Here is a 13,614-nt window from a genome sequence, read left to right as displayed (position 1 = left end):
TTATTTATTTATTATTTATTTATTTTTAAGTCTTATGGGAAAGTACGGATAAGATCAGCTCCTCTGGTGAGCATCCATGACTAATGAGGGACTTTGTCATTACCTCAGGTACAGCTTTGTTCACAACTTCTTCTGCAGCCTGACGCTCCAATATCTGTAGTTCTTGCTCATTATAGTCTAATGACATGAAGTCATCTCTGTCTGCTGCATCCTTACAGCCAGCTGCTGTAGCCCCATCTTCAACAACAGCGTTTCCTCCCTCTGCTTCACCTTGATCAATTTCTCCCTCCCAGAGGCCAGCAAGTGTAGCATCAGAACAGATGTTGAAGTCACCTTCAAGTTTTTTATCAAATTCAGGCATTTCAGCTTTTTGTGCTTCAACATTCATTGACTTTGCTTCAGGTTTGGTTGGAGTTGCACCACAGCTCCTCTCCAGTACAGAAGGAGAACTTGAACCAGCAAAGAGTGTACTTCCTAGGGCTTTTACATTCTCTGATATGTCAGCTAGTATTTCTGCAGACCTGGAGTGTAAAACAAGAAGCTGAACCAAAACAGTAAAGACGGTTGTTACATACATCCCAGCTACAAACAGAAATGAAGATTCCAAAGTAGTCTGCTTCTCCAGTTAGATTTTGTCTAAAATTTCACATGCAAAAGCCTATCAAATAACTGCAGTTAACTATCTTCTATCATCTGAAGAAACATAAAATTTCTTCACGCTGAAGACAACTGCAAAGATTTTCCATATATGTGTGTTGTATTGTCCCCACAACTCTAGCCCAGTCTTCAGATTTTTAAGTAGACACACAAGTCTGAAGTTCCTATTTAAAAAGGTCTTGTTGGATCAACATGTGATTATTTCAGCAAGAAAAAAAAAACAAATTGAGCATAGTTCAGGGTCAAACCCATTGCAAGTAAAATCAGGGAAAAGCTACGTTCCACCATATTAATGCATAAGGGTAAAAGGTTCCCATTAAGTGAACTGTGCTTCCTTTTCTTCAAAAAAGAAGCACAGGTAACAGAAACAGCTATCGACACACTTCGTGGTTCTGGACCTCAGCAATCAGCATTAATCTCAAAAGATGAAGTACAACCATGCTGATGAAAATCTAACCTCTGCAAATTTCTGAGTTGTCCAGAAGAGTCAGAGATCTTGGAAGCCAGGTATACCATCTCTTCAGCTAGCGAAGTCATGCGCTCCTTCACATCGTCTGACAACGCATCATCTAGAAGAGGTGCCACTGGGGTTACTTTACAGTAATTCTGGTTTAACATCTACACACAAACAAGTTCATACAAGTCACTGTATTTCCACCAGATCTACAGCTAATATGACAGTCTTTTTCAGCAGCCTGCTATCAACAGCTACGAAAAGAACATACAAAACAAGTAGATTCTTCCCCAGAATACCCTGCAGCTTTGAGAAATCAGCAGCTGAGCAGGATGGAATCTGCAGTGGTCAGTCTGTCTGAAATTTGTCTTGTTGCTTTCTGAATCTGCTTGTATGCTTTACTTCACCAACTCGTATACCTACACGCAAACACACTACTGTGTGAGGAACATGCATGCTCTTAGGACTTCAATTGCACTTACACCTGAAATCTCTTAGGTTTTGCAACTGTAACAAACTAACTCATCATTCCATCTTAGTCTTCTATGGATGACTCAAGGTATTTGCTTTTTTGTTTCTTTTGTTTGTTTTAAGGTGTCCCATCTCCTCTTTCCAGCCAAAGCCTGGACATACAGACACACTCTGCTTGCTAGCTTCAATGAGTACAGAAATGCACAAAGCTGCCAAGTACATTATTGTGGCAGAATTCAAATTGTTCACTGAGTTTCTTCTGCACAATTGGAAACCACCACCCCACTGACAGAAATTCAGTAATTAGGATGAGCAAACAATCTTCCTGATTGTCAATACAAGTTAACAGTCAGGCTCTTAACAACTTCTTAAGTGATGAAATCCTACTTATTACATACATTGTTGTATTAACACAGTGCCATCCCTGCATCCCACACTGCCACCCCTCATCAGCTGGGATAAAAGCGTGCAGTGTGATCTTGTGTGCTGGGGAGCAGCTCTGCCGTGTCACAGAGACACCAGGTCCCTACTCATATATATCAGTAGAGATATTTATAAATAAGTTTGTTGGGTGTTCTTGTTGCTCATCTGCAAGCTTTTGTTTTAATGAACACAGTGCAACTGCCTGAAACACATAGCTATCTACTTAGCATGAGCACACTTAAAGATGGTTGCAGTAACAGAAGAATTCAGTTTAGTATAACATAACTACTGAGCCCTGTTCTCATGGAAAGAGAAGTTACTCCCATAGGTTTCAGATATCAGCCCTACCAAAGCTGCAAACATAGATGTGCTGATTAAACCAGAGCCAGAAAACTGCATCTCACAGTTAAAGAGATAGTACTCCTAATTCCTACTCCTAACTGTTTGCAAGAATTCAGCCAGTACAAAAATGAAATAAACTTTTCCCCTTCTTTTTAAGCCATAAACTACATCTGCTTTTCAGCTTTCCTTACGTAAGTGAAGGACAACCAAGACTTTAGAATCACTTCTCTGATCAAACAGAGCTGAGCTGTTTCAAAACAAAGTTGGACACTATTTATATGCCACGAGATAAGTGTTACTTAATAATATATATTCATTTCATGGTCTTTTTTCTTCTTAAACTAGATTTTCTTCACTGGATCAGCAGAATTGGCATTAACTCACTGACGTGTTTCCAGAAACAAACTGGAACAACAGCAGGAATTCTTACAGACTCTTTATAATGCAGAGGCAAACAACGTACCAGGACTGCAGTCTCATGTCACTGTGAAATAACAACTGTAGAGTCACATAGGTCATCTAAGAGCCTTTGCAGTCTAATCTACATCAAAGTTGTCTCAAATCTCCCAAGCAGCCAAAAGATTCAGACACATACTATAAAGAGAACTACTTGGAAATAGAGTATATTATTTATTCCTGAATATGTAATTTACCTCTTCTTTCCCCATATAATTTCCTGTCAGCGCTATTCATATTTTTCAGTTTTTGATAAATGATGAGGCCAGCCTGCAAGTAAAAGAGAACAAAATATTAATACTTTGCAGAGAAACCACATTTTAAAGACTAAATAAAAACAAGTCAAGAATTGTTTCAACAAGCCATGGCACTAACTTAATGCAAATCCCATAAATTCTGAGTTCTTGGGTCATGTCACACAACAGCCAGCAATAAGGTCTGCCTTATTGCTTTGGTAATCACAACCACTATACCTTTTACAAAAGGCAGTGTCCTGACTTGGGTCTGCATCATACTGGACACACATGACTAGATCCCCAAATAGAGTGGTTATCTTATAAAGTCAGCCACAAACAAAGAGCTCTAAGTGCTCCACCTCCAGTCTCACCATCTGCTCCACGTCACTCAGACTTCATGCAATGCTTCAAGAGAGCAGTTGTGAATCTACTATGATAGAATTTGTTATGAATAACAAGGGAAATATTAAGCACACAGAATCTAACAGGAAAACGCAGCCGAAAGCCAGCAATGTGCTGATTAGGCCACAGATGTTAATCAAAGCATCTTAAAGACAAAAGAGAAAGGAGTTACATTCCCAGGTTTCCTGTGAGACTCCAAGAGGCAGGCTGGGTGGTAAAGACGGCAGAGAAAGAAAGAGGCTTTGCCTGGAAAAAGCTGGTGCAAGCTACTGCACCAAAATACAGCTTAGGATCAAAAATAGTGCTCCTTTATTCATTGGTTTGGGTCCCACAACTTCACGAGATCAAAACGCTCCACAATTTAACGTTTAACTAGAAAACGTGCACCAAGTCAGAAAAGAGAACAGGGAACATTTCCCCATTTCCCTTCCTCTGTTTAAGCTGGCCACAGAAATAAAATCCTCAGGAGAGAAGAGATGAAGGGTGACATTCAAGCACCGTCACAAAGAAAGATCTCCTAGGAAGCAGGTAGCACCCAGCTGTACATGGATAAAACTCTTTACAGAACTCAGAACTGAAGGAACATCACTTTCCTTTTAAAATGGTGAGTAAGCAGAGACTTTTACAGAGCTACAATAATTCATGTGCAAGTTGGCCCTGCTGAATTATCCATTGGAGGAGGTTAAATTTCTTCAGAGCTGCTCATTAACTTCATCTCGTGTATCATATTTATAAGTAGCTGAAAAAACTGGATTCTGGTCCATAAGCAGCTCAGGAAAGATAATTAAGAAGCCCCCAGTAGAAAACATAACTGCAAACACTAACAAGCTACAGCAAGCAGCAGCAGACAACAGAACCAAGAAAAATTACTCCAAGTGCACTGAGCAATTATCATGCTTAAGAAACACGCATCAACTGTGTCACGTGAGATAATCGCTCTGAAAGACCTCAGGCTCGCTCCATACACATGCAGATAAAATTAACATGATCCCTACATCAAAATTCACTTCCCAGTCAGTCAGTCCAAATGGACAGAGATTCTTCTGACGTACTTTTTGATGCCTGTATCACTTGGCACATCCAGATAACAGCAGAGCTTCCAAGAGATCTGATTCACAAATGGGCTTCAAGAAAAGGGCAAATCTTGCAACATCATACCACCACCTCACAAGAGGCTCAAGGATTCTGTGGAATTGAGTTTTTTCTTTCTGCATTCAATTTTATACATGAAACACACAACATAGTATGTTCTTCAAGTTATTTCAGTAACCTGTCTCATTGCTGAGTCAAATAAAAGAGGTAGCATCTTCTGCATTCAAGGTATTATGACAGCTCTAGGCAAACACTGGAGATTAAAAAGCAAATCAAAACAGACAAGGAATCAGACTGTAAACTATACTGTAGCATTCCCACCTTCAAATACCTAATATCCACTTTACACCATGGAACATTCCAGTGTTCAGAATGGTCTGTAACAGAAAGGCATGAAAAACAGCAGCAAACAGCTCGTTAGAGAAAGTGGTAATAGATTTCTTTGCACGTACATAAGCATCTGTGGCTGCATACAACTTCTGCTCCTCATCAAGTGGAAACTTTTCCCAGTTGCCACAGCGGATAGACTTATCTTTCAGAAGCTGCTTCCCAAAGAGGTGTTTTACCAAGCCATTTAGACTCCATACCTCCTTACACTTCAGCTGGGGAAAAAAAAAATAGTTGTTAAAAGGGAAAAGTAACTGTTTGTCAAAACATAGTCACAGGAACCACAAAGCACACCTAATACTTCAGCAGAAGCACAGACCGCTCTGGATTAGTCAGAACAAATGAGGTCTTCAAAACAGCAATTGTTCTTTAGGCCTTGCTCTGTTCTCATCATATTGGCCATTGGGAACCTCTACTTTCCACCCCTGAAACTACACTGTTGTACAGCAACCTTGCATTATCAAGCTGGAAAGATTACCCTAGGTTCAGTTGAGTCCATGTGCTGTGAGGTGGTGCAACAGCACACATAGAAAAACAGCATCTGTACAATGTAGTTACAAAGCTGATTAAACCAAAGCCTGAAACTTAAACACCATCTCTCCTCCAGGTGTTTAAGTTCAACTTGCACCATCAGTATTTGCAAATAATAGCAACAAGATTTTATGTAATAGAAAACCAGGAATATCAAAGTCAGCTTGTAACTGTTTTGTCATCTATTGCAAGTCTGAGAAACCAAGCATACATCAAAGACAGCAGCTTTATACCATGCTAACCATTATTCAGTGTACTGCAAGGCAGTTCTTGGAAGACTCCAGAAATCACCCTGCTACGCTGCTGTTTTCAATTGCTTTCATAATCACAGTCATCAATCAGAGCTGCTATGTGCTATTGTCTGGACCGGCTCTCTCAGAGTTTGGGCAGCTTTCCTTCCAGCTCCAGGGCTCACATGCACAGATCTCCTCTATTCTAACCCAAGAGCACTTGCAGAACATGCAGACTGTCAAGTCCAGCAGCAGTAGCAACAACTTGGCATTATCAGTTCATCCCCTTGAACTGGAAATCAAAAGCCTACCAATGGCTGATTTTAGGCCCCCTCCTCTCCTCCTTCCATTGTACCATTACGTGAGATGTTGTTCTTTATTCTCTCAACCTTCACTGTCAAGTTTATTTTTGGTCTGTTTTCTCCTTAGCAAAAGACTTTAAGGCTGCAATCAGAGATCACAATTGCTTATCCTCAAAAATATCCTGGAGTTGGATGTTGGGAGATAAAAAAAACATGGGGATGAAACGTGGAAACTCCAAGTCTAAGAAGAGCTTTCATTGCTTGAGCAAACTATTTACTCTGCAGTTTCCAGCCCACAAGGAACTGAAGCTTCAAAGCATCACAGCCCTCTCTCTTCCATTGCGACGGCACAGGTTTACCTACACCAGACAGAATCGAAGTAGCATCCAGCTACACTGTAATTTGGGATGTGCCTGACATAACACTGCTCCTAATCAGGCAGGAAGCTGCCCCACGTGAGCAGGCAGCACCAACTTCAGATCCGCAAAGAAAATATCTGCAGTACTGCATGTCAGATGACAATCAGCTCTAGACTGGAGAATGGCAGAAGAGCAGGCCACATCAGACTCTGTGGGTTTGGCCACTGCTGGGACACGTATGCCATGGCTGACAGAACCCCAGGGTGACACAATCTGGTAATCTCCATCATTAATAAACGTAAGAAATGCATCTGCAGATGGATTGAAAAAGCTGTAAGTGTCAACAGATCTGAGAACAGGGATGTATGCATTAAGAACCACTTCACTGAAACACACAGCTTAGTTCTGCAGACCTAGAGTTCTCTGGAAATAGAAGTCCCTTTTTTTTTTTTTAAGCCGTACCATTTCTCTGCATTATTCTACAGAATATGCTGTAAAGATGAGGAAGCCTCCTTTCATTTAGCACATTAATAACGTTCCCTCCCACAAGAAAAAGGTTTTAAGCTTTACTTTCTCATTAGCAACATCAGCCAGCTCCACAAAGCTCTTCAGTTTGACTTCAAAGTCACTCATCAGTTTCCAGTGATCTCCCTCAATTCCTACGCCAGCCTTTTTAATTGTTTCATCTTCCAGCAGCCTTTTGAGTCCCTTGGGAAAACCTAAAATAGATTAAACCCAAACATGAGAAACTAGATACTGAAAGACGTCACATAGTCGAATGGAAATGACAAAATCTAGCAAAAAGGCTGCTTGCAAAAGCCTGGTCTTAAGGAGAAAACCCTCAAGAAGTTGCTATGTTTATGTTTCTGCCTGTGCTCTCGGATGACAAATACCAATTTGCTGTAATGTATCATCTAAAGCAAGCAGCAGTGAGATAACTCAAATGTGCAAATTCATTCAGTATTTGAAAATAAATTAAGTAAAAAAAAAAAAAGAAATGACCTCATTTGATCTGTCTAACTGTAGTAGAATGCATGACAACAAAAAAGCAACCCCTCCATGGAGAAAAAAAATATTTTAATCTTCAGCCCTGGATGCTCACGACACCAAATGCATTATTTATTTATTTGTTTTACTGTTTTCCACAGAGTATTCTTCCCCAGTTAGTGCTGCTCCACATTCAGAGGAAGCACTAACCCAAAATCATGGGGAATGACCAGGAAGACTTGATTCTGCGTAAGCATTTTCAGTGCTAATTGTGGGCCGGTCCAAGAACAGCATTTGGAAAACAAAAGGAACCAACCACATCCTCCACAAGAGCCCAGATAAGTCAGTCTTGTGAGTAAAAGAAAAAATGAAGTCATGCAAGTACGCACACAGATGCTACATGTTACATTTTGATTCAGTCCAAACTGATCACACAGCAATCCTTGATCAAGTGGCATTTTCAAGTTTACAGAATCAGGCAAAAACACACAGCTTTCATACCTGCTTCTGCAGGAGCATCTTAATTAAATATATACATTCAGGAGCACAAAGCCGAATACCCTGAATTAGTCTTGAGTGTAATTCTTCTCTCTACAAATTTGTATAGTCATAACTTACCATATATACACTAGCACTTACGATCTGGCTTGGCTTTAATTTACTATCACATTTTTGCTACTGTAGTAATTACTTACTTATTTCAAAAATCACTTTTGCATCACCGATCATATTGACCTCCGTACTTGTATGGATTCTGCTGACACATTACAGACACAAGTCCAGCCATAACAAGCAGCAGGGTGCTGTGGACTGCAAAGTTGCAGCTGAGATACGAGTCACCAGAAAAGTTATTCCTCCTTCGAAAGAACTGCGGTATCCAGAGCACCTCCACCATAATGCAGCACAGGGATTCCTCTGAAGAGGCAAATCCAGGCAAGCTGAATACAGGCACGCAGCAGCTGCAGCTGACTAACTGAATGAGGGATTTCCTCTGTCTAAAATTATCATGAAAATCATCAAGGGTGATAACTACTGCTCCATTTCTTCCATCTCATTTCTAGAAAAAAGCATTGTACGATCTAAAAAAGCCTGGGCTCCAGACCATTCAGAAATGGAGCATTATCAAGAACCTTCTTGATTAGTACATATATTTAAATTTTGTCCTTTATGAGATGTGTTTATACACAGACCTCCCTCCTGCAGGAGAAAGTATTTTTATTTTTCCCCGATGAAAAGTGAAAAGCCTTGTTTAACATCTATAATTTTGTAAATCAGTCATTCTGACTAAGCAAAACTTGACAGTGGTGCCTGCCAAAAGGCTGGCATCACACCCAGTTCAAGGTGCATTTCTCTTTGGCATAAAGAAAAGCTTTGAAAGATTATTTAGGCAGAAACACCATCTTATGCTGCTATGCACTTAGCAGTAGCACATATGCAACTATGCCTGGCATCAACAGGCAAACAAACACCTTCACTTTAGAATCAAAAGCGTTTCAGCTCCAAACATGTCTCCCCCCCTTGGCTTCCTTTCCTCAAATCTCTCTTCTGTGCATCTGTACATTTCTGCCTCCTGGACTGAACAGCTTCCAGCAATTAAATTTTCCACCTCATTTGCTATAAATGACAAAAGACTGAACACCAACATTTAAATTATCACTACTATACCTCAGCATGCACACCCCAGGGAAATCAGAGACATCTCACAGGCACAGTTTCAATCTAACATTCAAACCAAAGGTTATAAAATTGCAGCCTCCTTCCCTGCACTTCTATTTTTCCAATTTGGGTGCTTTTATTCACAGCCATAACGGATTCAGAATGTCAGGCACACAACCCCATCTCCCCACAGCTGCCTCACACCAGGTATTCAGTATTCTTTCTGGGAAAGAATGGCACAAAAATAGGAGGAAGCACCGTGATGGCCATCATTTTTGAGGGCTTTTGTTACTCAAGCCAAACTAAGAGGAAATAGCCTGCTAAATTCAGGTGCTCTGTTTATTTTGGCGCCAAACAGATGAAAGCTCATTACGTGAGCAAGGAATTCAATTTTTGAAAATTAAATGAAAATATTCTTTCCCAAAAAGAAAAAAATAATCCTTAATTCTTTTGCCCTTCTCAGAACCTAAAATGTTGTATGCTAGAACTGTGCACAAGCTTTGGACTAAAGACATTGTAACACACAGTTAATGCTCGGTGAATCACTCCCTGCTTTATACCCAGCAGGGGGAAGAAGATGGATGGATTTTTGAAAACTTCACTATCAAACATAATGTGAAATACGCTACTGCTCGATGCTAAGGTTCATAGTAAATCAGAAGAAAGAGAGAGCCCTAAGTAAAAGGAATAGAGGAAGTACAGTACCTGACATTGAAGAGATGTGAAACAAATAACATTTTTCCTTGGTTACACATATTTGGATTACAGCTATTTTTGCCATTTTCCCCTTAGCGTATGACGGCGGCCATTCAATATCAAATCCAACTGCAGCCCCATCTGATAAAGTCTGCCTGAAAAGAAATGGATATTCCTCACATTTAACTGTTTTTCTACCAGCATGTAGAATAGCACGCGTGAGTCATCTCACAAAGATGATTAAGGGAAGCACAGCTAGTACATCTTCTCTTGCACATATGTAAGACAAAAATCATTTTACTACTAAGACCCTAAGCAGGTGAAATTCCTGCTGGTACAGAAAGCTACGCACTAACTCCCAAACCAGACAGATTTCAAGCAGATCTCACAGTACACAGATGGCAGCATAGCAAGCCTCAGGAAACAGCCAGATCCAAAAGGGGATATAATAGTTTCCAGTACCTTGAAAGCTTGCTTTTTATTCATCATGCTACAACAGAAAGTTCTGTACACAACTTCTTCCCCTCGTAAGGTAAGCTGTGCTATGCCAGAACTGGGGAAAAATATCTACTTGCATCACGAATGAATGACCTTCAAACCTACGCTCCTGTTATGAAATAACATATACACCTGATTTATTGCAGCTCTTATTTCTCAATGAAGTCAGCGAAGCTCAAGAAACTATAAATACCATGGAAAGCAGAGAAACTGCAGTAGGGCTTTTCACTGTATGCTTCCTCTTAAAGGGAGTGCCAGGTGCACCCAGGATATCTGCCAGAAGAAGTCCAACTGAGGAAGCTACAACTGTGCAGCACGCTGGAAAGAGGTGTTCTGAAAACACTACTTGTTGTAGACAAGCCAGGGTCATCCTCAGAGGGATAATTCACCGTCACCAGGAATAGGTTCAACATGTGCTGAACACACATTTGGCATGTAGATCAAAACAGCCTGTGCAACCAGATGTTTCCTCTGGTCAAACCGTTCAACTCTGGGCACCTCAAATGCACAATCAGCAAGAAGTAGAGAGAGAATAGCCAATCCCTTTTCAGAAAGTAAAGGATACTCCGAAAGAACAGAGAAAGAGCTACTACCTGATGTCTTCTGAGAGAAGGGAGCAGTCACTGGCTTCATAGCTGTAAATGATGGAGCCACAGAACTCTAGGAACGGCAGCCCATCTTCCAAAACGCTCCTCTGAATGTTCGGCGTCTGTGGGACAGCATTTGGAAAAGACTCTCTTACTGATCAGATGTAACCTCAGCACAGAGACACATCAGCACCACAGCCATTGAGTGCTGCCTCAGTGCTGTACCCCAGCAAACCCAGCACCCGTGTGAATGACACATAAGAGTTCAGACCCCCAATCTGTTTCCCAAACTTCAAGCACTCGGACTGAAAGCCTGCAGGCTGAATTCTCACTTCCATTTTATTTCTCTGCATTCTTCCAGCCTAAGAGATTTAACAGCTTTCAACAACAAGGCTAAGGAAAACATTTATTTCTGACAGCATCAAAAGGTCCTCAATGCTATTTTAAAATGCTGCAGCACTTCCACACTTCAGACATTTGACAGAAGTAAGACGTGATTTACAATAATTTGTTAATTTAAGTAGTTGTCTGAATTATTCAAACCCATTCAGCTAAAATCCTTGGAAAAATCCCTATTTCAGTACACATTCAACCAGTAACTCACAGGCACATCAGAGAATTTCTAAACTGTGCCACAAAGCACAGAAGCAAACCAAGAATATGTGAAGAAGAGGACACTGAAGGAACAACATGAGACAAGATCTGTGGTTCAGTGCAGTTGTGCACTGGAGAAGCATGGAGCTACAAGTGTTTGGCTGTACCACACAGCTTTGTTCTCTTATTTCCTTTGTCCCACATCTCAAATAGCCCACAGCACTTCAAGCCAACAGATCTCTGTGAAGTTCCTCATACACGAAGTTAAAACCCAGTTTAAAACTACGTGTAACATTTAAAAGGAGAGAGATCCTCCATCAGCTGAATGCTGGTTTAAAAATTGAAACTTTAAGCCAGCAGGAAAAGGTGACATTAATGGCTTCAAGCAATTCTTTCCTTTTTCTCTCTAGAAACCTACTTACTAAAATTTATTGACCGAGAAACTACCTTGAACTGTAGGAATACTCATAACATTCACCTGTTTGCAAAATTGTCAGGTTGCTTAAAAATACACAAGTAAGCTATGAGATGTCAGTATTAACAAATACTTGGCACTGCACAGTAAGACTTGAAGAACAACATCTGTCAATCACAAGTGGTCATGTGCAAAACAGCTTTATAATATAGATTCAGAAACAATAAATTGCCTGGAAGAGGACAATCCTGAAACTACAGAGAAGATAATGATAATTTTATGCTCACACAATGAAACATTTATTTCAGTTAACAAAGGGTTAAAGTTTAACCAAAAACTGCTGGCTTTAACTTACTAGAAGGTGAAAGTGCAAGGTCCTGCACTTGAGCTGGGGAAACCCCAAGCAGAGATACAGGTTGGGTGGAGTATGGCTTGAGAGGAGCCTTGAGGACAACGATCTGGGAGCGTTGGTTGATAGAAGACTCAGTATGAGCCAGCAGTGTGTGCTTGCAGCCCAGAAGGCCAGCAGTATCCTGGGCTGCATCAAGAGAAGCGTAACCAGGAGGTCAAGGGAGGCAATTCTGCCCCTCTACTCTGCTCTTGTGAGATGCCACCTGGAGTACTTTAACCAGTTCTGGAGCCCCCGGCACAAGGACACTGAGCTGGAGTGGGGCCAGAGAAGGGCCACAAAGATGATCAGAGGGCTGCAGCACCTCCCCTGTGAAGACAGGTTGAGAGAGCTGGGCTCTTCAGCCTCAAGAAGAGAAGGCACCGGGGGACCTTATAACGGCCTTCCAGTACCTGAAGAGGGCCTACAGGAAAGCTGGGGAGGGACTTTTTTATAAAAATGTGTAGCAACAGGTTGAGGGGAAGTAGCTTTAAATTGGATGAGGGTAGATTTAGATTAGGTATTAGGAAGAAATTATTTACTGTGAAGGCGGTGAGGTCCTGGAAGACGTTGCCTAGCAAGGTTGTGAATGCTCCCTCCCTAGAGGCATCCAAGGCAAAGCTAGATATGGCTTTGAGCAACCTGGTCTATGGGAGGAGCTAGAACTAGGTGATCTTAAAGGTCCCTTCCAATCCAAACCATCATACGATTCCATTAAATAAAGCCTATGCTACCAGTTCCTTATCACCTAATGGAAGAAAAACTGCTGAAGTGAGTCTTCTGCTTTTCTATCATGACGTAGCTTTCAAATTATCAAAGCAGTCTGTGATGTCACAGGGCTGTGTCCCTTCTAGTGGGAAATTTTACACCTAAAGTTGCTTATACGTCCAGAGATAAATGCATTCAAGGACATGTTAGCACTCTTGGAAAACTAAAAATTTAGATACAATCTTAATGATATATTATTCCCTCTGAGCAGGAAAAGAGGCACCACAAGGACACAGCCCCACACTGCTTTGTTACACAGCCTAACACCAAATCAATATCCCCCCCTTGTGATAGCATACCTTCTTATCACTCAAAATGCCCTCCTGGTTACGTGCACGCATCCACTGGGGATACTTGTCCTCCAAATCCACTTTATTCATTTTATCCACATTCGAGTTACCTTCCCATTAAAAAATAAAGAAGTAGATTAGTCAAAAGTCTGTACAGAGCGTAGCTATCAGCACGATGAAGCCAGAACGAGATTACCTGGGTGGTAATCAGCCCTCTGGACACAAAGAAGGGCACCCGCAGCGCTGCCCACGTCACACCACAGAAGAGCCGTAAGGCTCTACTGCTATCAGGCGTCAGCCTACGCCTAGCGAGGGCGAGGAAGCGGACAGCCCCGGGCCGGGCCGGGCCGGGCCGAGCCGAGCCGGCAGGCCCCACAGCGGCACCCACCCCAC

The 13,614-nt window shown here is 41.4% G+C and overlaps 1 protein-coding gene across 3 annotated transcripts in view; it reads right to left on the bottom strand.

Annotated features, from left to right (window-relative positions):
* Positions 1-13,524, bottom strand: part of WRN (WRN RecQ like helicase) — a 41,449-nt gene extending 27,925 nt beyond the window's left edge. The window contains exons 1-9 of one of the 3 annotated variants that reach the window (XM_010709604.3): positions 13,418-13,524; positions 13,231-13,331; positions 10,773-10,888; positions 9,691-9,836; positions 6,913-7,061; positions 4,986-5,135; positions 3,001-3,073; positions 1,115-1,226; positions 104-521 (exon numbers count right to left, since the gene is read on the bottom strand). In XM_010709604.3, the coding sequence (XP_010707906.1) occupies positions 104-521; positions 1,115-1,226; positions 3,001-3,073; positions 4,986-5,135; positions 6,913-7,061; positions 9,691-9,836; positions 10,773-10,888; positions 13,231-13,311 (1,245 nt within the window). In that variant the 5' untranslated portion in view covers positions 13,312-13,331; positions 13,418-13,524. Of the gene's footprint in view, positions 1-103; positions 522-1,114; positions 1,227-3,000; positions 3,074-4,985; positions 5,136-6,912; positions 7,062-9,690; positions 9,837-10,772; positions 10,889-13,230; positions 13,332-13,417 lie in introns of those variants that run through there. The other 2 variants (XM_010709603.3, XM_010709606.3) reach the window with 2 other exon arrangements.
* Positions 13,525-13,614: the final 90 nt, after the last annotated feature.

Source organism: Meleagris gallopavo, chromosome 4, assembly GCF_000146605.3.
Source record: "Meleagris gallopavo isolate NT-WF06-2002-E0010 breed Aviagen turkey brand Nicholas breeding stock chromosome 4, Turkey_5.1, whole genome shotgun sequence".
NCBI lineage: Eukaryota > Metazoa > Chordata > Aves > Galliformes > Phasianidae > Meleagris > Meleagris gallopavo.
This window is presented reverse-complemented; position numbering and strand designations above follow the sequence as displayed.